Source organism: Oncorhynchus kisutch, linkage group LG23 (assembly GCF_002021735.2).
Source record: "Oncorhynchus kisutch isolate 150728-3 linkage group LG23, Okis_V2, whole genome shotgun sequence".
Taxonomy (NCBI): Eukaryota; Metazoa; Chordata; class Actinopteri; order Salmoniformes; family Salmonidae; genus Oncorhynchus; species Oncorhynchus kisutch.
Window position 1 is genome coordinate 42,737,949 of NC_034196.2, and position 24,340 is coordinate 42,762,288.

General features: G+C 43.1%; 1 protein-coding gene across 1 annotated transcript in view; it reads left to right on the plus strand.

The window, feature by feature from the left end:
• The window catches only part of LOC109868747 (LIM homeobox transcription factor 1-beta-like), a 97,016-nt gene extending 79,847 nt beyond the window's left edge, over window positions 1-17,169 (plus strand). The window contains exons 3-8 of the mRNA XM_031802219.1: window positions 9,146-9,378; window positions 10,990-11,168; window positions 11,639-11,716; window positions 12,058-12,124; window positions 14,774-14,938; window positions 16,061-17,169. Coding sequence (XP_031658079.1) covers window positions 9,146-9,378; window positions 10,990-11,168; window positions 11,639-11,716; window positions 12,058-12,124; window positions 14,774-14,938; window positions 16,061-16,218 — 880 coding nt within the window. The 3' untranslated portion in view covers window positions 16,219-17,169. The remainder of the gene's footprint in view (window positions 1-9,145; window positions 9,379-10,989; window positions 11,169-11,638; window positions 11,717-12,057; window positions 12,125-14,773; window positions 14,939-16,060) is intronic.
• Window positions 17,170-24,340: the final 7,171 nt, after the last annotated feature.

A 24,340-nucleotide genomic window follows, 5' to 3' on the forward strand; every position in this document is an offset into this window, starting at 1 on the left:
CCTCCCTCTCTCTCCCTCTCCCTCGCTCTGTTTCGCCTCTCCCTCCCTCTCCCCCTCTCTCCTTCTCTTCCTCCCTCCCTCACTTCTCCCTCGCTCTCCTCGCTCTCTCTCCCTCTCTCTCCCTCTCTCTCCCTCTCTCTCCCTCCTTCTCGCTCTCCCTCCCTCTCCCCCTCTCTCCTTTTCTTCCTCCCTCTCCCCCTCTCTCCTTCTCTTCCTCCCTCTCCCCCTCTCTCCTTCTCTTCCTCCCTCTCCCTCTCTCTCCTTCTCTCCCACCCTCTCCCCCTCTCTCCTTCTCTTCCTCCCATACCTGCTGGGAGCTTAATTAAAAAACAAAGGAGCTGAATGTAAAGGTCATTAACATGCTAATGCACAGAGAAGTAGAAGGTGATTTAACCGCTCGCTCCAGCCGTCCCCGGGGACGGAAGTGAAAGCATCTTTTGATTTGGTTAATTTGTCCCTGCAGTTTGTAATTATAGCTAGGTGCTGACCTGTGATACTGATGCTAAGTTACAGTGCTCTTAACTCTATAGTACTGCAGTTTGTAATTATAGCTAGGTGCTGACCTGTGATACTGATGCTAAGTTACAGTGCTCTTAACTCTATAGTACTGCAGTTTGTAATTATAGTTAGGTGCTGACCTGTGGTACTGATGCTAAGTTACGGTGCTCTTAACTCTATAGTACTGCAGTTTGTAATTATAGCTAGGTGCTGACCTGTGGTACTGATGCTAAGTTACGGTGCTCTTAACTCTATAGTACTTACCCTTTTACTCACTGTAATTGTGAGATAATTTCTGAATTTGCAATAAGAATGCAATAAGAGTGGATTTAAATTGAGAGTGAATTGTAACTGTGAGTTTTTGTAAAGGCCCTTCAAGGGCCAACTACCCTTTCTTCTTCATCTGTTTTGCCAAATGTTTGAAAACCTAACTGAGAAAGAGAACATATTCATTTATTTTTGTTGATGTCGGAACGGTCAAACAGGAGCATTGAGATCCGTCCAGGAGGAACGGTCAAACAGGAGCATTGAGATCCGTCCAGGAGGAACGGTCAAACAGGAGCATTGAGAGCCATCCAGGAGGAACGGTCAAACAGGAGCATTGAGATTCGTCCAGGAGGAACGGTCAAACAGGAGCATTGAGATCCGTCCAGGAGGAACGGTCAAACAGGAGCATTGAGATTCGTCCAGGAGGAACGGTCAAACAGGAGCATTGAGATCCGTCCAGGAGGAACGGTCAAACAGGAGCATTGAGATCCGTCCAGGAGGAACGGTCAAACAGGAGCATTGAGATTCGTCCAGGAGGAACGGTCCAAACAGGAGCATTGAGATCCGTCCAGGAGGAACGGTCAAACAGGAGCATTGAGATTCGTCCAGGAGGAACGGTCAAACAGGAGCATTGAGATTCGTCCAGGAGGAATGGTCAAACAGGAGCATTGAGATCCGTCCAGGAGGAACGGTCAAACAGGAGCATTGAGATCCGTCCAGGAGGAACGGTCAAACAGGAGCATTGAGATTCGTCCAGGAGGAACGGTCAAACAGGAGCATTGAGATTCGTCCAGGAGGAACGGTCAAACAGGAGCATTGAGATCCGTCCAGGAGGAATGGTCAAACAGGAGCATTGAGATCCACTCAAGGTGTTCTTGAAGATCAAACCAGTCCTTCTATTCAGAGGCCAAATGCTCTTTGGGTCACAGAGTTCCAACTTTTCATCTTTATCAACTGCAGCAGTTTACAAGAGAACCGTTAAGTCTATGTAACCTGGGTTTGGACATTTCCAGTAGACTGTGTTGTCTCATACACACACATGAGAGGACTGGATTGGGATGTGGCTTATCTGACGGATCCTTTGATAAGGGCGCTGCTGTTTGACAGCAGTGGAAAAATCTGTTGCCTGTCTTGTGTTTGTCAAAGCCGTCCATACGGACGACCGCAATGCAGCATTTTCCATAAAGAGACATCTTGGTCCAGTAATATCTCAGATCTAAAAGAAAAGCCCATTTAAATCTCACTGCAGCATTTAATAACACCCTTGGCCACTTTGTAGTGAACACATGTTCACTCATTAGGTGGATGTGGAGGGAGCGGTTGGAAAAGGCCCCCCCCAAATCTGCTGTTGCACCCTAGGAGCAAGTCTCAGAGTCTGCTGTTGGCCCCCTCCTGGGAGCAGGCCTCGGAGTTCATTATAGCATCAAAGAGACATTTAAAAGAGTGGAGGAAGGGGAAAAAATGTTTGAGAATAATAATTGCACGGAAAATCACTCACTCATCACGGACAGCTTATCAAATAGGTTTTAGCGTCAGCCAGATCACTAGAAAGGTGTCCCTCTAACCTAGGACGGCCGTAACAGAGTGTAGCTACTGTCTGCTGGCTTTCTCTCATATGTTGACTGGTCAACATAATGGTTCACTGACCTCTCATTGGTTGCATCCCAAATGGCATCCTATTGGACCAGAGCTCCATGGGCCCTGGGTGAAAGTAGAGGCTGTCGGGTGCCATTTTGGGACGCAGACTTGGTTTTCTCTCTTTCTCTTCTCTGAGGTAAGACTCATTTGTCACCTACGGGAGAATCAGAGAGATGTCAGTAATCAACTGGACATGCCTGACATGACATATGGAGCATTCACAGATACTGTATTACCATCCATAACATCCATTCTATAGCCGTCTACCGTACAGTCACCTTAGGACCTTGTACAGTCACCCATAACCTGCATGAGGACCCATCATAGCTAGTCTGACACTATCTTAATAATATATATTTGAAATATACAAATAAAAATTAAAATATCTATATAATATATAATAATAATATATATTTAATATATAATAATAATAATAAAAAATATATCTAATAATATTTAATATATAATAATAATTTAAAAATATATATAATATAATAATTATATATATAATAATAATTAAAAACATATATAATATATAATAATAATATATATTTAATATATAATAATAGAAATATATAATATATACTAATAATATATAAAAAATATATATAAAATAATAATATATATTTAATATATAGTAATAATAATTTAAAAATATATAATATATAAAAATATATATACAGTGGGGCAAAAAAGTATTTAGTCAACCACCAATTGTGCAAGTTCTCCGACATAAAAAGATGAGAGAGGCCTGTAATTTTCATGATAGGTACACTTCAACTATGACAGACAAAATGTTAAACAAAATCCAGAAAATCACATTTTTTATGAATTTATTTCCAAATTATGTTGGAAAATCAGTATTCACAGACCTGTAACTTCTTCTTTAAGATGCTCCTCTGTCCTCCACTCGTTACCTGTATTAATGGCACCTGTTTGAACTTGTTATCAGTATAAAAGACACCTGTCCACAACCTCAAACAGTCACACTCCAAACTCCACTATAGCCAAGACCAAAGAGCTGTCAAAGGACACCAGAAACAAAATTGTAGACCTGCACCAGGCTGGGAAGACTGAATCTGCAATAGGTAAGCAGCTTGGTTTGAAGAAATCAACTGTGGGAGCAATTATTAGGAAATGGATGACATACAAGACCACTGATAATCTCCCTCGATCTGGGGCTCCACGCAAGATCTCACCCCGTGGGGTCAAAATGATCACAAGAACGGTGAGCAAAAAGCTTAAGCTTAAGTACTTGCTTAAGCAAGTACATGTCCAGGACCGTCTGAAGTTTGCTAGAGAGCATCTGGATGATCCAGAAGAAGATTGGGAGAATGTCATATGGTCAGATGAAACCAAAATGAAACCAATAACTCGTCGTGTTTGGAGGACAAAGAATGCTGAGTTGCATCCAAAGAACACCATACCTACTGTGAACCATGGGGGTGGAAACATCTTGCTTTGGGGCTGTTTTTCTGCAAAGGGACCAGGACGACTGATCCGTGTAAAGGAAAGAATGAATGGGGCCATGTATCGTGAGATGTTGAGTGAAAACCTCCTTCCATCAGCAAGGGCATTGAAGATGAAATGTGGCTGGGTCTTTCAGCATGACAATGACCCCAAACACACCGCCCGGGCAACGGAGTGGCTTCGTAAAAAGCATTTCAAGGTCCTGGAGTGGCCTAGCCAGTCTCCAGATGTCAACCCCATAGAAAATCTTTGGAGGGAGTTGAAAGTCTGGAGGAGATCTGCATGGAGGAATGGGCCAAAATACCAGCAAATGTGTGTGAAGACACAGAAAACGTTTGACCTCTGTCATTACCAACAAAGGGTATATAACAAAGTATTGAGATAAACTTTTTTTTTAAGTGGGAGAACTTGCACAATTGGTGGCTGTATAATATATAATAAATAATAATAATATGTATTTAATTAATAATAATATATATAATAATAAATAATAATATATATTGGTTATGCATTACGTCACATCTTTATATCTTTACTTGATGAGAATGTTTGACCCATGATATACAGTATGTACATATCATGACTATTTAATTCCTAAGGTCTTCGAGAGAGAGAGAGAGAGAGAGAGAGAGAGAGAGAGAGAGAGAGAGAGAGAGAGAGAGAGAGAGAGAGAGAGAGAGAGAGAGAGAGAGAGAGAGAGAGAGAGAGAGAGAGAGAGAGAGAGAGAGAGAGAGAGAGAGAGAGAGAGAGAGAGAGAGAGAGAGAGAGAGAGAGAGAGAGAGAGAGAGAGAGAGAGAGAGAGAGAGAGAGAGAGAGATGAAAAGCCAGAGAGAAAGCAATGATCTCAGTGGGGAGTCTGTTGTCAACCATCCTTGGGGATTAACTCTCCATTCCCAAACAGAGACTGACTAGAGACAGCCAGACTCCTCGTGCAGTGAGAGAAAGAGCTGGGTAGCGTCCTGTGTCAATATTGATGCTGCTGGGACGTTGGGGCAACCCTGGTGGTGGGAGGCCACAGAGACGAATTCTCAAGCCAAATATCTAGTGGGTGTGTGTGTTACCCGAGCAAACACAACAACTTTATGCCTCTAACTTCATCAAAATGAAGCCTAGTTATGGCACTCAACTTGCTTCAGAAATAAGCGATTGGGATTTAATATCAGTGAAATCGTGTGGGTTGGGGGATGGATAAGGATCTATATCAATCCTGGACACAAACAAACACACAGACATCTGATGTACAACAAACAAGACCTATGTTGACTTGTGTGTCCTGGTCAGTACTTTAGTCACCTTCATCACGGTGTGTCCTGGTCAGTACTTTAGTCACCTTCATCACGGTGTGTCCTGGTCAGTACTTTAGTCACCTTCATCACGGTGTGTCCTGGTCAGTACTTTAGTCACCTTCATCACGGTGTGTCCTGTGTTTCTGTTAATTTCATTTAAGTTTCTGGTCAGTTTATGTTCATTTGAAAGATGAGGAAGATCTTTTGTCATATTGTGTCATATTATTCCAGTGATTCAGAAGGTTGATTGTGTCCCTTTTTACTACATTTTGTTAATCGATACAGGGGGCTGTTCCAGAAAGCAGGCTCAGTGAGTTTAGCAAGCTAACTGTCCCCAATATTCTGAAATAACTTCTGCAGAGTCATTAGACCAGCTCTGGGTTAATGTAGGAGCCTCTGCAGAGTCATTAGACCAGCTCTGGGTTAATGTAGGAGCCTCTGCAGAGTCATTAGACCAGCTCTGGGTTAATGTAGGAACCTCTGCAGAGTCATTAGACCAGCTCTGGGTTAATGTAGGAACCTCTGCAGAGTCATTAGACCAGCTCTGGGTTAATGTAGGAACCTCTGCAGAGTCATTAGACCAGCTCTGTGTGAGGGAGATGCAACCAACTTCCCTTTTACGTCAAGCCCGAGCCCCCTCCTCGCTCATACAGACCAGGCAGGCTCACCCTCCCCCTCAAAGACGCGATTCCTTCAGAGGCCAAACTTGGAAAGGTATTAAAGTAGGATTAGCTTCCCCCACAGTGCAGTGCTTGTGTCATTCAAAGGACTCTGTTTTGGAGAGCCGACCCTGTTTGATTGTGACTAGCAGCCGGAGTCTGAGTGAGGGGGCCATGCACAGAGAAGAGGTGGATTTAACCCCCAATCTGTACACACACATACACACACATCCCTTTACCCCAGTCCAGCGTTCACTGTTAATTCCCCCTTCTTCAGTTCTTCAGAGAAGGCTTTACTTCTCCTACCAGCTTCAGTGAACCTCTTTCTCCTCTCGGCCCCCTCGCTCGCTCCCCTCCTGGAGAGGGTGGGGTGGGTCGGTTGCCATAGTGGGAGCGTCACGCATTGGATATTCCGAACCGACCTCGTTGAGAATAGAGCTCAGGAGGCCCCAACGCTGGGGGAAAAGTCTGGATTAAACTCCAGGACAATGCCGGACAGAAAGATTCCTCAAGGGGCAAAATAGGAATTACAGGCCCCGTAATAATGCAAGGTGACAGAGAGAGGAAGTGGGAAAATAATGTCCTACAAGATTAGCCAGTTTGGTAAAAGGGCAAGAGAAGAAGGGAGAGAATAGAAAGCAGACTGATTCCATCCGGATGGGGAGTTGTAGCACTTCCCTAAGTTGTAACCTTTCACCTTTTAATTCCATTTGATTTGGCTGGCTGGGATTCTGATATGTCTTTGGCCTGATTGTGACAGCATGCATAGCCCCGTCCTAAATCCTTTGTCAAGGGAAAGTTTGTAAACTATGAGAATGAACTAGGGCTTGGCAGTGTACTGTATTTAACAATATACCAGTATTGATGCACAGACCGGTTTGGGTTTTTAACTTCACCCTTTAATGCTATTTGAATGTTTTGGTTGATTAAATGTGATACGCCGTGTGTAACGACCATTTTTACAGTTTACTACCCTACTTGAGTCATCTCTCTCAGCTCTCTCTCTCTCCATGCTGCTTTCAACACAGAACGAAGCCACGCCCCCTGACACTCAAGGAGCGCATTTGTTGTTCCTCGACTACAAGACACTTGCGTTCAGTCTGCATGGTCAATGCAGCACATGGAACAATGTTGATAACAACGATGCTGTTTTCCCTTTGCTTCTTAATATAAATCAACTGGCGTTCTATAATTACACTATTAGTTTGTGTTTCTTACACCAGCAAACAGCTAGCTTGTCTTTTCTTAGCAAGTTGGGCCTAAATCTTGTTAGCTGCTAATTGTTAGCCACTAATGCTAATCGCTAGCTAGCTAATAAATGTACTGAGTCAGAACAAACGTAATTAACTATACAGCCTGATAATACCAGTGTTGGTGTAGACCTTAATCAGCATGTTGTTTGTGCCACAGTATATTCTAAATCAAAGAGGAATACGTGAAGCAAGAATATGTTAGCTATGAAGTAACTAAGGGAAAACATTCAATGTAGCCAAAAAAATATAGTGTCCCCTAGGAAACACTTGTCAACACTTTGGTTCCTACCCTGTCACAACTCCCCCCCTGGCATTTTCATTCATTGTCATGCCAAACAACACTGTATTCAAAGTGCCCACTAATATATTCTAACTTTTGAATTAGAATAATTATTCTATTTCCATGATTCCAACAGTTCACCCAAGTGTTTTGCTCTAAAACACAATTGCAACATTTGGTTGAAAAATAAAAAATAAGGCCTGGATTGTGTGGAAATTCTCTCCATTGAGTGCAAGAAATGCAGAAATATTGAATTGAACGGTATAAACCAATCAGAATGGAGAAAGACCCATTTGACATCACTTATAATGTATGTGTTGCCAACCTAAGGGTCACGCATAACTCATAAAGCAAATGTATAACTTTTAAAAACATAAAAAACCGTCCAATTTGTTTTAAATAGGGTGATATTTTGGCCGTATCGCCAAGTCCTAGTATGAACTGTGGAAGAAAGCATTTTAATAATGTTCTCTAGCTCTCTTTATTACACTCTATTTTATGTCTCTCTCACAGCCCTTCTTTCCAACCTCCCCTTCTCTCAAACCCTTAGTGTACCCATCAGGTGCTGTGATATTACAGATGCTGATCACGTTATTAAACAAAGTCTCTGCGGGTCATTATCATACGAAGGAGTCGCCATGAGGCAGACGTCAGAGCCGGTTGTAATCCACACACACCATGGGGCATCCACCCTCAGCTCTGTCCCACCCCGGCCTCGCTGGGGCACCTGCCTGTAATATTCATGAAGCAGGATAATTGGTTTGGGACTCGGGACAGCATGGAACAGCAGCTGCCTGTGGGAGAGGTAGCTGGTAACAGCAGCTGCCTGTGGGAGAGGTGGCTGGTAACAGCAGCTGCCTGTGGGAGAGGTGGCTGGTAACAGAATGTTCTGTAGATGTGTGGACTCTGGCAATTGTTACTGAGTGGACTATCCTAGCTAAATTAATAAAATGTAATTACATTAAATGTAGATTTAGTAGTATCAGACATGCTATCGGGTGGTGGATTGACTATGGGAAACAGGAGAACCATTTACCCTTATATTGTATTTGTCAAATTGGTGTCAGAAGTGGGATCCAATGTGCCACAGTTCAGGCTATATTTATAACGGTCTGATCAAATGTTTTGCACATGGGAACATTTAATCCCTGTTTAACTTTCTTGTTGGATGGATGAAAAGTCATAGTACCATGCTGCTGCTGCTGCTACCTACCCATCAGGTCTTGTTGCGATGCAAATGTATCATTTCGAAACATTTAACACTGCTTCCCCCTAGACCCTCCCCCCCCACGTGAAGGCCCTCCTCCTTTCCCAACCGCTAATGCCCATGGTCGGGCTCAAGCGGAGCATCGTGGGGGGGGGGGGTTCGGCTGTGCTTTTACAGTTGAGCGGGTGTCAAAAGGCTAAGGGGTCGCAGTGGGTAGCCTGCTCAGCTAGCCAAGTATAGCCCAGTCCTACTCACATATAGTCACATATAGCAAGCAGAATGTTACATGGGGAATTAACAAAGCATTTATTTTTATTTTTTGCCACTAGTTTCCAATGTTTGTTTGGCTGATTTAGTTCAAATTCAGTTAAATTGTTATTTTTTGAGCCTACGGGAGTATAACATCTAACATTTATGATTGACATTATACTACATGCAGTAAATAGTAGTAATAACTGTACTGCTAAGAACAATATATCTGCAGTTGTTACAACCATTGGTCATCACAAATAATTCAAGACTACTCCAACAATCTGTTCCAACTCTGGTCTCATCACCTATGCTTTCCCCTACTCTTGTCTCCCCAGGCTGTTTGCCACCAAGTGCAGTGGTTGCCTGGAGAATATAGCTCCTACTGAGTTTGTGATGCGTGCCCTGGAGTGTGTGTACCACCTGGGCTGTTTCTGCTGCTGCGTGTGCGACAGGCAGCTGTGCAAAGGAGACGAGTTTGTCCTCAAGGAGGGCCAGCTGCTCTGCAAGAGCGACTACGAGAGGGAGAAGGAACTGCTCAGCTCCATGAGCCCTGATGCCTCAGATTCAGGTAAAAAGTACAACTCTCCTTAAGTTTCCTCAGTGGCGTTGTGCCCTGTTCCACAGATGTGTGGGCTTCTCCTATCTGTTCCTTTGGTTCTTCCTTTTCCAAATAATGATGCAGCTTGCCAAACCAATATGGTTAGTAGCACCTAATTCTTTAGATACCACCACACATTTTCTGTACAGTATCCTTACAAACAATCTTTTCTGATTTTAATACAGTGATGATGATATCAATCCCAGGACTTCAACTACTGTATGGGAACTGTTGAAGAGATGGGCACCAGGCCAATAGTAGTGCACTAGATAGGAAATGAGGAGCCTTTTGGGACACAGGCAGGGGTTGTTAAACCAGACAGGGGTTATTAATTTAACGTATTATAAATGTGTGTTTAATCAACCATTTTTTTAAGATCATTGATATTAAATACATGATCGGAGTCAAACATTTAGCTAAATGGAAGAAGTTGAAAGATAACTAATAACAGTAAGAAAGTCCTGGAAATAATGAAGGCGGGTTCCATTGAATAGATGTAACAATGATCTTCCATTATGTACTCTAGTGTGGATACAGGTCATTTGAAACAGTGGAGAAAGGTCAAAGACGACACATTGGTGCGGCTGGCTTCCGGGTTGGATGCGCGCTGTGTTAAGAAGCAGTGCGGCTTGGTTGGGTTGTGTATCGGAGGACGCATGACTTTCAACCTTCGTCTCTCCCGAGCCCGTACTGGAGATGTAGCGATGAGACAAGATAGTAGCTACTAAAAACAATTGGAGACCACGAAATTGGGGAGAAAAAGGGGTAAAATAAAAACAAAAAACCAACAACAACAACAAAAGTCTTAAGGCTTATAACCTCTTAAAGGATCCACCCCTTCCCCCTATTTGAAATGAATGTCAGAGAATTTAACACATTAGATAAAAGATAATACAAAGAAGAAACCATGTTTTTTTGTACCATCATCTTTGAAATGCAAGAGAAAGGCCATAATGTATTATTCCATCACAGGCGCATTTTACATTTTGGCCACTAGATGTCAGCAGTGTATGTGCAAAGTGTTAGACTGATCCAATGAACCATTGCATTTCTGTTCAAAATGTTGTATCAAGACTGCCCAAAGGTGCCTAATTGGTTTATTAATAACTTTTCAAGTTCATAACTGTGCAGCCTCCTCAAACAATAGCATGGTATTATTTCACTGTAACAGCTACTGTAAATTGGACAGTGCAGTTGGATTAACAAGATTTTAAGCTTTCGGCCAATATCAGATATGTCTATGTACTCGGAAATGTTCTAGTTACTTACAACCTCTTGCTAAACGCATTAGCCTACGTTAGCTCAACCGTCCCGCGGGGGACCCACCGGGACCCACCGATGCTGTTAAATCACCAAAGAACTGCAGACAAGCTCTCCCATGCCTATCAATGCAGTGTATATCGATATTGATTATTTCCCATTACGGTTATATAACAGTATCCTCTGCACATTTATTTTCAATAAAAATCCTGCTGCTGGATGTAATCGTCAAGGGTTAGTCGTCATTTGTGTTGCGTTTAGAAAACCTGTTCAACAATGTTTCAATGACAATGCTTTTTGGGTTGTAATTTCCTTTTGCAGAGAAGAGTGAAGCTGAGGAGCTGGACGGGAAGCCCGAGAAGGGCTCTGGGGGCCAGGGGAAGGGCAGTGACGACGGGAAAGACCCTCGCCGTCCCAAACGGCCACGCACCATCCTGACCACACAGCAGAGGAGAGCCTTCAAGGCGTCCTTCGAGGTGTCCTCCAAACCCTGCCGGAAGGTAACCACCTTACAGTCTGACGAAACAGATACAGATCCTATCACTCACAAGAGGATATGATGTCATAGACCTGCATAGCTCTAGTATGTTCCAATAATGGCAACCATCCTGGTCAGGAATAGATTAAATTGGACTGAATTTAATACTGTGTCTTAAACAGCCATGAACTTTCGAGCCCATCCGAATTTAGGCCGTTCCTACTACTATATTGTTGTGTCTTACCAAATAACAATGTGTCTACCACTTCTAGAAGATACTACTAAGATATTACTACTCGTGTATTAAATATTCAATAAAATGTCATTAAGAATTTAAACAACTATATTCAGACACTTATCATACAACCCCCTTTTATCGACTTTATCAAAAGTATAATGTATTTTAAATGCTTTTGACCACCTCTTACTCCCTTTGTAAGAAGGCTTTACAAGAGGGTGATTAAACGTGTCCCTTTTGACTTCTCCCCCCAGGTTAGAGAGACGCTGGCGTCAGAGACAGGCCTTAGTGTCCGTGTTGTCCAAGTGTGGTTCCAGAACCAAAGAGCCAAGGTGAGATCTACCTGAACAATGTCTAAAAAGCTGCTCCCCAAATGAAACAGGATGGAAAATACAATCACTTTTAATAAACATTTCAACAGTCAACTTGCAATGATCAGGGCTTTAGGGCACCTTAATGCTACTCTATTCACAGTCCCATGTGGCATTAGCTATTCTCTATACGTTGCACTGTACGGCCCAAAGGGCTTTGGTCAAAAGTAGTGCTCTATATAGGGAATAAGGGTGCTATTTGGGATGTAGCCTAAGATTCACTGAAGTATGAACCATATTGTCTATACATGTTGGTCAAGCTTTTGTGTCTGCTATTAACCAGCATTGTGTTTTATTTGTAGATGAAGAAGCTAGCCCGGAGACAGCAACAACAGCACGAGCAGCAGAACTCCCAAAGGCTAGGCCAAGGTAGGTTTCTCTAGTTGTGAGTGTTGTGTGTCTGTGTGTTTAGTGTGTGTGCACGTGTGCACGTGTGGTTGCATATGTGTGTGTGCCCAAGAGGTGAACTGGCTGAGAGTGTGGTTTGGACAGGAGATGGAATAACTGGGCAGGTCTTCTGCATTATGATGAGGCTTCACTGGTTCTAGAATACTCCTAGAATACCTTATGATGAGACGTCACTGGTTCTACAATACTCCTAGAATACCTTATGATGAGACGTCACTGGTTCTAGAATACTCCTAGAATATCTTATGAGGCTTCACTGGTTCTAGAATACTCCTAGAATACCTTATGATGAGACGTCACTGGTTCTAGAATACTCCTAGAATACCTTATGATGAGACTTCACTGGTTCTAGAATATTCCCAGAATACCTTATGATGAGACGTCACTGGTTCTAGAATACTCCTAGAATACCTTATGATGAGACGTCACTGGTTCTAGAATACTCCTAGAATACCTTATGATGAGACTTCACTGGTTCTACAATACTCCTAGAATACCTTATGATGAGACGTCACTGGTTCTACAATACTCCTAGAATACCTTATGATGAGGACAGAGGTCATCACAGGACAGGGGTCATTCCAGTGGTGAATTGTCCTGACCAGGGTGAGACGGGACAGGGGTCATTCCAGTGGTGAATGGTCCTGACCAGGGTGAGACAGGACAGGGGTCAAAGCCAGGCTTCAGTCCAATGATGTGTTATTATTACCCACTATCCGATATCCTCCCAGAGTCCTGACCCGTACATCTTCTGTTCCACCACTGTGATATTACTGGGCGTGTGTATGGGTTTGTGTGTGCGTGCGTGAAGTCGCTGCCCAGTATCAAACTCCCAACCCAGCAGATTTGTGACAGCAACTCACTGTTTGAATTAAGGGTAGCATTATATATAGAGTATTATAAACCGGGTAGTTCCCCCTCGGGCCTTATTGCTTAATTATAAACCGGGTAGATCCTCCTCTGGCCTTATTGGTTAATTATAAACCGGGTAGATCCTCCTCTGGCCTTATTGGTTAATTATAAACCGGGTAGATCCTCCTCTGGCCTTATTGGTTAATTATAAACCGGGTAGATCCTCCTAGGGCCTTATTGGTTAATTATAAACCGGGTAGATCCTCCTCTGGCCTTATTGGTTAATTATAAACCGGGTAGATCCTCCTAGGGCCTTATTGCTTAATTCTATGTCTATAGTGTCGCAGTATATATAACTCATAACTCAGTACACATAACTTTTACATTTGAGCTTTAGAATAAAACTTGGTATCGAACACCCAAATACAAGCTAAGTAATGTAGTGCTAAGAAGCATCCAGATGTTTTGAGTCCAAATTTGACCTAATATTGAGTCGGTGGTCATTTTTTGTTTCTATTCTGGATTTCTGGACTTTCTATTCCTTCACCTTTGATATTGATAATAAATCACCGTAGCAGCCGAACTGATAACACCAACACACTGTCTCACACATGAGACTGCATGAGACTGCATGAGACTGCATGAGACTGCATGAGACTGCAAGAGACTGCAAGAGACTGCATGAGACTGCATGAGACTGCATGTTTAAAGATGGCTGCAAAACGGAGGTCATTTGGGTGATAGTGTTGATTAGAATCATATCAAAGCCGGGGGTTATCAAGTGTGATCAGCTCGGCTCCCCATCGCTGTGGTGCTTTGTTGAGGACAGGATATGAGAGACGGAGTAATAAGTGCTCAGCACCTCCGAAAGTACAAGTAGCGCGAATGGGCTGCCATGTCAATAATGTGATCTAATAACCAGGGTTTATAACCACCCAGTGTAGTTAACTAAATGAGCCCTGTAGTTAACTAAATGAGCTCTGGGACTTAGATACGTGCTGAAGTTGTGACTAAGAGCATTTAGTGAGAACTGAGGAACTTAAAATCAAAATGGAAAACTTTAGAAACTGCGTACACAAGCACTTCATCATCATCACACACACACACACACACACACACACACACACACACACACACACACACACACACACACACACACACACACACACACACACACACACACACACACACACACACACACACACACACACACACACACACACACACACACACACACACACACACACACACACACACACACACTACATGTTAGTGTTTTTGAAAGTATATCAATCTTAAAATGTTTTTTCATGTCATGTATTTTTCGTTATATTTCGGACCCCAGTAAGACTAGCTGTCTACATTGGGATCCTAATAAATCAAATCAGTGGAGAACATGTTGTAAGAATAGGTGAATAGGTCAAGGACAGAAGAGATATTCACCTGTATGTCTCTGTCCCCTCCAGAAGAGATATTCACCTGTATGTCTCTGTCCCCTCCAGAAGAGATATTCACCTGTATGTCTCTGTCCCCTCCAGAAGAGATATTCACCTGTATGTCTCTGTCCCCTCCAGAAGAGATATTCACCTGTATGTCTCTGTCCCCTCCAGAAGAGATATTCACCTGTATGTCTCTGTCCCCTCCAGAAGAGATATTCACCTGTATGTCTCTGTCCTCCCTCCAGAAGAGATATTCACCTGTATGTCTCTGTCCTCCCTCCAGAAGAAATGTTCACCTGTATGTCTCTGTCCCCTCCAGAAGTGATGTCGGGTCGGATGGAGGGCCTGCTGAGCTCCTACACCCCCCTGGGCCCCCCTCAGCAGCAGCAGCTAGTGGCTATGGAGCAGAACGGATACGGCACCGACCCCTTCCAGCATGGACTCACCCCGCCACAGATGCCCGGAGACCACATGAACCCATACGGTGAGGACAGCAGCACAGAGTCAAGTCACACAGACAGTGTACACCCCCCCCCCCCTTCCCACACACACACACCCACACACAGTGGTCTAATTAGCTTGGTCACATTATGAATCATGTAGGCTCACCTCATAAGAATAACATGGCATGGCTGAATAACCTGTTGCCCTGGGAGATAATCCCCCCCCACCCCCCCGGCCCTGACATCAGGTAGTTGCATATGTGTGTAGCATATTGTACAATTGGCCTCAAGATTCCTGTCTGTCTGGTGAATTGGTATTCTGTGAGCCGATGGTCTTCAGATGGTCTTCAGATGGTCTTCAGATGGTCTTCAGATGGTCTTCAGGCTACAGCTTTGTCCAAACCATCACCACTGTCTCATCTCCTAACACTCACCCAAATTATGTCATCCTTCACCAAACCCTTGGTCCTTACGACCCCCCCCACCCGCCCATACACACACACACACACACACACACACACACACACACACACACACACACACACACACACACACACACACACACACACACACACACACACACACACACACACACACACACACACACACACATGTACTGGTTTTATTGCTGCGAAGGCTAACCAATAATGTGTGTGTCTGATTAAAAATGTATGGGCCATCAAGCTGTCTCTGTCCTGATGTAACGGTGTCATTTAGATCCAAAGCACCAGCAACACCCAGGAGAGAAGACTCCTCGTCGCTGCAATTAAACACTGGTGCCATGAACTAAGAAAAGAACACACAGTCTCTGGTTGTGTTCCCACAGTGTCCCCGTAACACTCATTATTTTCTGTTGTGTGCCATCTTTATTGAGGCTTTGGAAGCACTTTGATTCAGGTGGCAATAGGTACAATCAGAGATATTGCAGCCCACACACTCCCCATTAACAGTGAACGTTCATCCCAGCTGATTTAAAGTTATTGCCACGGCCAAACCACAAACATTAACAGTTATTTTTTTTTTGGGGGGGGGGGTGTTCTTTATCAGTTTAGTTTTTTTGTGTAAACATTTCCCTCCCCTGTGTTTATTTATTTGACCAACTAGTTCACATAGCCTCACTCATAGCTCTGTTTGTCTTTGCTTCTGTCTCTCTTCTCTAACAGGAAATGACTCCATTTTCCACGACATCGACAGCGACACGTCCCTCACCAGCCTCAGCGACTGTTTCATGGCGGCGTCCGACATTGGCTCCCTGCAGGTGCGGGTGGGGAACCCCATCGACCGTCTCTACTCCATGCAGAGCTCTTACTTTGCCTCCTGAAAGTCAACCCTGAACCAAAGGGGGTTCGGGATGGAGGGATGGAGGGATGGAGGGAGGGAGGGATGGAGGGAGGGAGGGAGGGATGGAGGGAGGGAGGGGTGCGGATGAGGGGATACTCCGTACATAACTGTACAGCCATAAAACTAACTTTTGCCTCAAGAAAATAACTGAAGGGAAAAACGGAAAGGTACCACGCAAAAATAATCTCCACTGATTGGCTTGTAGCCAGGAACTAGGAGAGAAGGACAAACTTGAAGACATAATTGGACACTTTTCTTTTCCCCGTGTATGGGAGAAACAGGGGGGAACGTAAACTACAACATGGTTAAGAACAGTATTGGAGAAACAGGGGGGAACGTAAACTACAACATGGTTAAGAACAGTATTGGAGAAACAGGGGGGAACGTAAACTACAACATGGTTAAGAACAGTATTGGAGAAACAGGGAGGACCTTAAACTACAACATGGTTAAGAACAGTATTGGAGAAACAGGGAGGACCTTAAACTACAACATGGATAAGAACAGTATTGGAGAAACAGGGAGGACCTTAAACTACAACATGGTTAAGAACAGTATTGGAGAAACAGGGAGGACCTTAAACTACAACATGGATAAGAACGGTATTGGAGTGATTTCTGCAAGATGTTTGTGAAAAAGATTATTATAATAATGTCGTTGCATCTATGCTCAGAAGAATACTTATTTAAGTCCATATTTGTGTATATATAATGAAATGGAAATATTTGTTTGACCTGAATTCTAAAAGGGGAAAATGTGTATGTATTATAGTCCAAGTCACTGATTTTGAAATAGTCAGTGAACCAGTAGAGGGACTCAATAGGCATTTAGCTGTGTGTCCAAGCTTTATCACCGGGAACCTTCTCTGAGCATGTGTCCAAGTGAACCTTTCCTAAAAGCATAGACTTCAAAAAAAAAAAAAAAAAAAAATATGTATAACACCAAATTGAGTATATTACTATGTTCAAAGTTGGTATATGCTGATCATGTTTCTTTATCAACACTACAACAACCATAAATCATTTTGATAATATACATTACGCTTCTTGGATGTGTGATATTAAAGAGAGTTTGTGAAAGACAGATTGGATTTTTTGTTTTAAATTGTTTTGTTTTAAGTGTATATAGTATATGTGGAACATTCTCAAATCAAAGCAGTTTTGCATGTTGAAATGGACAACAATGTATTTATTATTAAAGGACACATGCTAAGTGGTACTTCAAAAATGGAAAAGCTTTATTTAAAAAGACAAAGATCCCAGTGTAAAGTAGTGAGAAGAAGAAGCGTTATAATTCATTTCTGTCCTTTTGATTATGAAATTTATAGTAGTATTTTTTTGTTGTGTAAATTAGTATCACTGTGCTATTTATTTGTCACAAGCTCACTGAGACCTTGTCGAGAGTGCATTTTTATTGCTACAATTTGCTAAATTACCAAAGTTTGTTGGTACTACAAAATAAACTCTGAAAAACCCCAGTTCCTATTTCTTGTCTTCCTTAATATTCTTCTTAAACATTTTTCAATGACATACTGGATCTGAGAACGACACATTTAAATTCATAACCTAAATGTGAAAATTTAAGGCCATTAGATGTAGGCCTATTCAGGCTATTCTATAATCATTCATATGAAAGATGGCAACACATTGTTTCTGCACCATATCTTGTGGGGAAGAAGAGAAGAAAAAAGAATTGAGCATATCTTTCAGTTCAGGTAATTAACCCACAAACACTAACATTGGAGGGGTAATAACAAATGACAGATCAATGACAGTATGTTGCACAAGGTGCTCTGTCCCCCCACAGTGGATCTCTGACCCAGGTCAACCCTGACAATAAGAGCCTGAGACACTTTAAGAGAAACTATGGCCCTCAGACATGGTATGGTACCCATGGGGCCTTGCATAATCAGGACAGGCTAATAGCTGCCTCTACAGAGAATGATCGCTAAAAGATGAGTCTTCTCATAAGCCCCCCTCGGACCAACTGTGGGCAGGGAACCAGCAGCGTTTGATCACTCACTAGGGAACCCGAGGGGAGGGGAGGGGGGGGACGAGAGGTCAGGACAGCTGTTTATTAAACTCACTTTGTAATGGTGGTCTCGTGAGGACCATAAACTAACCCACGACATGGCCTCGTGTTGAGGCCCTCTGTGGCCAGGCAAGGCTAGGCTAGGTTTAGTTTATTAGGATCCCCGTTAGCTCTAGCTTGGCTTCCTGAACTCGTTAGGAACTCGCCTTTCATCTCATATTAATCAGTCTATGACAAACAGAAAGTGTTTTGTTTAAAATCTCTGAGATATTTTAGATTACTAGATGAAATTCGATCTGTGAACGTGCTAAACCAATGAAACCACTCTTTCCTGTTACGTTGTAAGGATTCCAGGCATATGCCATTGTTAGTGGCTGTGAAGTAGGGTTCTACCAGGAGTTGATGGACAGTCTGAAGAGCGAATTAAATGGGAGGAGGGACATCTTGCTTCAAGTGGTGTCAGATTTCACATCTTGCTTCATACAGGCAGAAGAGACACACTCCTGTGTCTGGGAGAATCAGGTCCACCGTTCAATGCAAGCCATTTCGATCTATGGTTTCCACAGATTGATTTATAGCTGAAAGTGTCAGTCAGAACCAGGTCCTCTAATCAGGGAACTTTACTTTGAAAGAGGTTTTAAGGTGCTCCAAAATCTTGTCCCATAGTTTTTTGTCATTTATCTTGTTTTAGTATTTTTTCAGCTGAGCAGTCCGACTTGTTCGCATCATTTGTTTGAACCATAAACATTTTCAATTCATCATCGATCCAAAGGGCTCTAATAGTTCTCACAGTTAGTTTCTTGTTTCTAGTTTCATTTTATAAATCTCCCAAGTGCTGCATCTGGATCCTCCTACTTGTACACATCAGACCAACATACATGTTTTACATCTTAAACAATAGAGTCCTGAGAAAACATTGAGTATAATCTCTTATAAATAACTTTAGGCCTTTGGTACTTTGGCTTTCCTTGTCATTACCACAATGTTATGGTCACAACACAACTGGTATTACTTTGGAGCAAAGCTCTGCAGCATTAGTGAATATACTGTGCATTCAGAAGGTATTCAGACCTCTTTTACTTTTTCCACACATATATTTTTTTATTTTTAAATCACATTTACATAATTATTCAGACCCTTTACTCAGTACTTTGTTGAAGCGCCTTTGGCAGCGATCACAACCTCGAATCTTCTTGGGTATGACGCTACAAGCTTGGCACACCTGTATTTGGGGAGTTTTTCCAATTCTTCTCTGCAGATCCTCTCAAGCTCTGTCAGGTTGGATGGGGAGCGTCGCTGCACAGCTTTTTAAAAGTCTCTCCAGATATGTTTGATCGGGTTCAAGTCCGGGCTCTGGCTGGGACACTCAAGGACATTCAGAGACTTGTCCCAAAGCCACTCCTGCGTTGTCTTGGCTGTGAGCTCAGGGTCGTTGTCCTGTTGGAAGGTGAAACCTTTGCCCCAGTCTGAGGTTCTGAGCGCTCTGGAGCAGGTTTTCATCAAGGATCTCTCTGTACTTTGCTCCGTTTATCTTTCCCTTGATCCTGACTAGGCGCTCCAGTCCCTGCCGCTGAAAAACATCCCACAGCATGATGCTGCCACCACCATGCTTCACGGTAGGGATGGTGCCAGGTTTCCTCCAGACGTGACACTTGGCATTCAAGCCAAAGAGTTCAATCTTGGTTTCATCAGACCACAGAATCTTGTTTCTCATGTTTTGAGAGTCTTTAGGTGTATTTTGTCAAACTTCAAGAGGGCTGTCATGTGCCTTTTACTGAGGAGAGGCATCCTTCTGGCCACTCTACCATAAAGGCCTGATTGGTGGAGTGCTGTAGAGATGGTTGTCCTGCTGGGAGGTTCTCCCATCTCCACAGAGGAAATCTAGAGCTCATATCAAAGTGACCATCGGGTTCTTGGTAACCTCTCTGACCAAGGCCCTTCTCCCCCAATTGCTCAGATAGGCCGGGCTGCAGGATCTAGGAAGAGTCTTGATGGTTCCAAACTTCTTCCATTGAAGAATGATGGAGGCCACTTAATAATGATGGAGGCCACTGTGTTCTTGGGGACCTTCAACGCTGCTCATCGATACAATCCTGTCTCGGAGGTCTACGGACAATTCCTTCGACCTCATGGCTTGGTTTTTGCTCTGACATGCACTGTCAACTGTGGGACCTTGTATAGACAGGTGTGTGCCTTTCCAAATCATGTCCAATCAATTGAATTTAGCACAGGTGGACTTCAATCAAGTTGTAGAAACATCTCAAGGATGATCAATGGAAACAGGATGAACCTGAGCTCAATTTCCAGTCTGATAGCAAAGGGTCTGAATAATAAGGTATTTCGTTTTTTTATTTGTAATACATTTGCAAAAAGGAAAACAAAGAATTTAATCAATTTTAGAATAAGTCTGTAACGTAAGAAGATGTGGTAAAATTCAAGGGGTCTGACCACTTTTGGAATGCACTGTATGATCAATACAATAGGATGTCACAGATTCAACACTATTGGTCTGCAATCTAGTTGGTTCAGTGATCACCTGGTTCATATCACAGGCATTAGTCACAGTTAGAAGCTTCCTCTTGAGAGAACAGCTAATTGCTAACCAGTCAATGTTCAGGTCACTCAGAAAATAGACCTCTCTGTTAACAACAGAGAACATCCAACACCACACACATATTCTCCACATACTGACTGTTAGCATCAGAGAGCTTTTCCAACACCACACACATATTCTCCAGATACTGACTGTTAGCACTTGGTGCTCTACAGCAGCACCCTGAAAGAAGAGGCTTCAGATGAGGCAGGTGAACCTGCAACCACAGCACTTTAAAAAAGAAGTTTGGACTACCTGGAAGCAGTCAGTCACCCCTGGTAGTTGTAGTTTCAGTTCTCTCTGATGGAGAACCAAGTGCTCAACATGAAAGATTTGTCCCCAACAAAACAAAACAAACAAAAATCTGTAGTTTGAAAACGCTTTGATTTTGTTTTACAGGTTGATTATTTTCTATAAATGTTTGTAATTCTATTTAATTCCATGTCATCTTTGAAAAATACCAAAATAATTAGCATACATAAAACATTTGCAAAAATGTCACAACTGAACAGAATGTACCATGCGATGGTCACAAAAAAAGGCTTTAAGGAAACCAGCATCCATACAACGTTCCAGTAATGTCAGTTGTTCAGGAACCCGGCATTAACCTTTAAAATATGTGTCAGTCTTGGAACATTCTTACACTTGTTTTCACAAACTGGTTCATGGGAAGCAGTTTTACGTCTGTCTGTGTCTCTGACTGTCTGTCTCTGTCTGTCTGTCTGTCTGTCTGTCTGTCTGTCTGTCTGTCTGTCTGTCTGTCTGTCTGTCTGTCTGTCTGTCTGTCTGTCTGTCTGTCTGTCTGTCTCTGTCTGTCTGTCTGTCTGTCTGTCTGTCTGTCTGTCTGTCTGCCTGTCTGTGTCTCTGTGTCTCTGTGTCTCTGTGTCTCTGTGTCTCTGTGTCTCTGTGTGTGTCTCTGTCTGTCTGTCTGTCTGTCTGTCTGTGTGTGTCTGTGTGTGTGTGTGTCTGACAGGTAGATAGGTATATTTAGTTCCTCATCAGGAGCTTACAGCATGAATCTGGGCCGAAGGTCAAAGTCCTTGTTGCACAGTCAGGATTTTCAACAGTTTAAAGGCAAACAAGCGTTGCTAATTTATTTATTTATTTATTTATTTTACCTTTATTTAACCAGGTAGGCAAGTTGAGAACAAGTTCTCATTTACAATTGCGACCTGGCCAAGATAAAGCAAAGCAGTTCGACAGATAAAACGACACAGAGTTACACATGGAGTAAAAACAAACATACAGTCAATAATGCAGTATAAACAAGTCTATATACAATGTGAGCAAATGAGGTGAGAAGGGAGGTAAAGGCAAAAAAAGGCCATGATGGCAAAGTAAATACAATATAGCAAGTAAAATACTGGAATGGTAGTTTTGCAATGGAAGAATGTGCAAAGTAGAAATAAAAAAATAATGGGGTGCAAAGGAGCAAAATAAATAAATAAATAAAAATTAAATACAGTTGGGAAAGAGGTAGTTGTTTGGGCTAAATTTTAGGTGGGCTATGTACAGGTGCAGTAATCTGTGAGCTGCTCTGACAGTTGGTGCTTAAAGCTAGTGAGGGAGATAAGTGTTTCCAGTTTCAGAGATTTTTGTAGTTCGTTCCAGTCATTGGCAGCAGAGAACTGGAAGGAGAGGCGGCCAAAGAAAGAATTGGTCTTGGGGGTGACTAGAGAGATATACCTGCTGGAGCGTGTGCTACAGGTGGGAGATGCTATGGTGACCAGCGAGCTGAGATAAGGGGGGACTTTACCTAGCAGGGTCTTGTAGATGACATGGAGCCAGTGGGTTTGGCGACGAGTATGAAGCGAGGGCCAGCCAACGAGAGCGTACAGGTCGCAATGGTGGGTAGTATATGGGGCTTTGGTGATAAAACGGATTGCACTGTGATAGACTGCATCCAATTTGTTGAGTAGGGTATTGGAGGCTATTTTGTAAATGACATCGCCAAAGTCGAGGATTGGTAGGATGGTCAGTTTTACAAGGGTATGTTTGGCAGCATGAGTGAAGGATGCTTTGTTGCGAAATAGGAAGCCAATTCTAGATTTAACTTTGGATTGGAGATGTTTGATATGGGTCTGGAAGGAGAGTTTACAGTCTAACCAGACACCTAAGTATTTGTAGTTGTCCACGTATTCTAAGTCAGAGCCGTCCAGAGTAGTGATGTTGGACAGGCGGGTAGGTGCAGGTAGCGATCGGTTGAAGAGCATGCATTTAGTTTTACTTGTATTTAAGAGCAATTGGAGGCCACGGAAGGAGAGTTGTATGGCATTGAAGCTTGCCTGGAGGGTTGTTAACACAGTGTCCAAAGAAGGGCCGGAAGTATACAGAATGGTGTCGTCTGCGTAGAGGTGGATCAGGGACTCACCAGCAGCAAGAGCGACCTCATTGATGTATACAGAGAAGAGAGTCGGTCCAAGAATTGAACCCTGTGGCACCCCCATAGAGACTGCCAGAGGTCCGGACAGCAGACCCTCCGACTTGACACACTGAACTCTATCAGAGAAGTAGTTGGTGAACCAGGCGAGGCAATCATTTGAGAAACCAAGGCTGTCGAGTCTGCCGATGAGGATATGGTGATTGACAGAGTCGAAAGCCTTGGCCAGATCAATGAATACGGCTGCACAGTAATGTTTCTTATCGATGGCGGTTAAGATATCGTTTAGGACCTTGAGCGTGGCTGAGGTGCACCCATGACCAGCTCTGAAACCAGATTGCATAGCAGAGAAGGTATGGTGAGATTCGAAATGGTCGGTAATCTGTTTGTTGACTTGGCTTTCGAAGACCTTAGAAAGGCACGGTAGGATAGATATAGGTCTGTAGCAGTTTGGGTCAAGAGTGTCCCCCCCTTTGAAGAGGGGGATGACCGCAGCTGCTTTCCAATCTTTGGGAATCTCAGACGACACGAAAGAGAGGTTGAACAGGCTAGTAATAGGGGTGGCAACAATTTCGGCAGATAATTTTAGAAAGAAAGGGTCCAGATTGTCTAGCCCGGCTGATTTGTAGGGGTCCAGATTTTGCAGCTCTTTCAGAACATCAGCTGAATGGATTTGGGAGAAGGAGAAATGGGGAAGGCTTGGGCGAGTTGCTGTTGGGGGTGCAGTGCTGTTGTCCGGGGTAGGAGTAGCCAGGTGGAAAGCATGGCCAGCCGTAGAAAAATGCTTATTGAAATTCTCAATTATGGTGGATTTATCAGTGGTGACAGTGTTTCCTATCTTCAGTGCAGTGGGCAGCTGGGAGGAGGTGTTCTTATTCTCCATGGACTTTACAGTGTCCCAGAACTTTTTTGAGTTAGTGTTGCAGGAAGCAAATTTCTGCTTGAAAAAGCTAGCCTTGGCTTTTCTAACTGCCTGTGTATAATGATTTCTAGCTTCCCTGAACAGCTGCATATCACGGGGGCTGTTCGATGCTAATGCAGAACGCCATAGGATGTTTTTGTGTTGGTTAAGGGCAGTCAGGTCTGGGGAGAACCAAG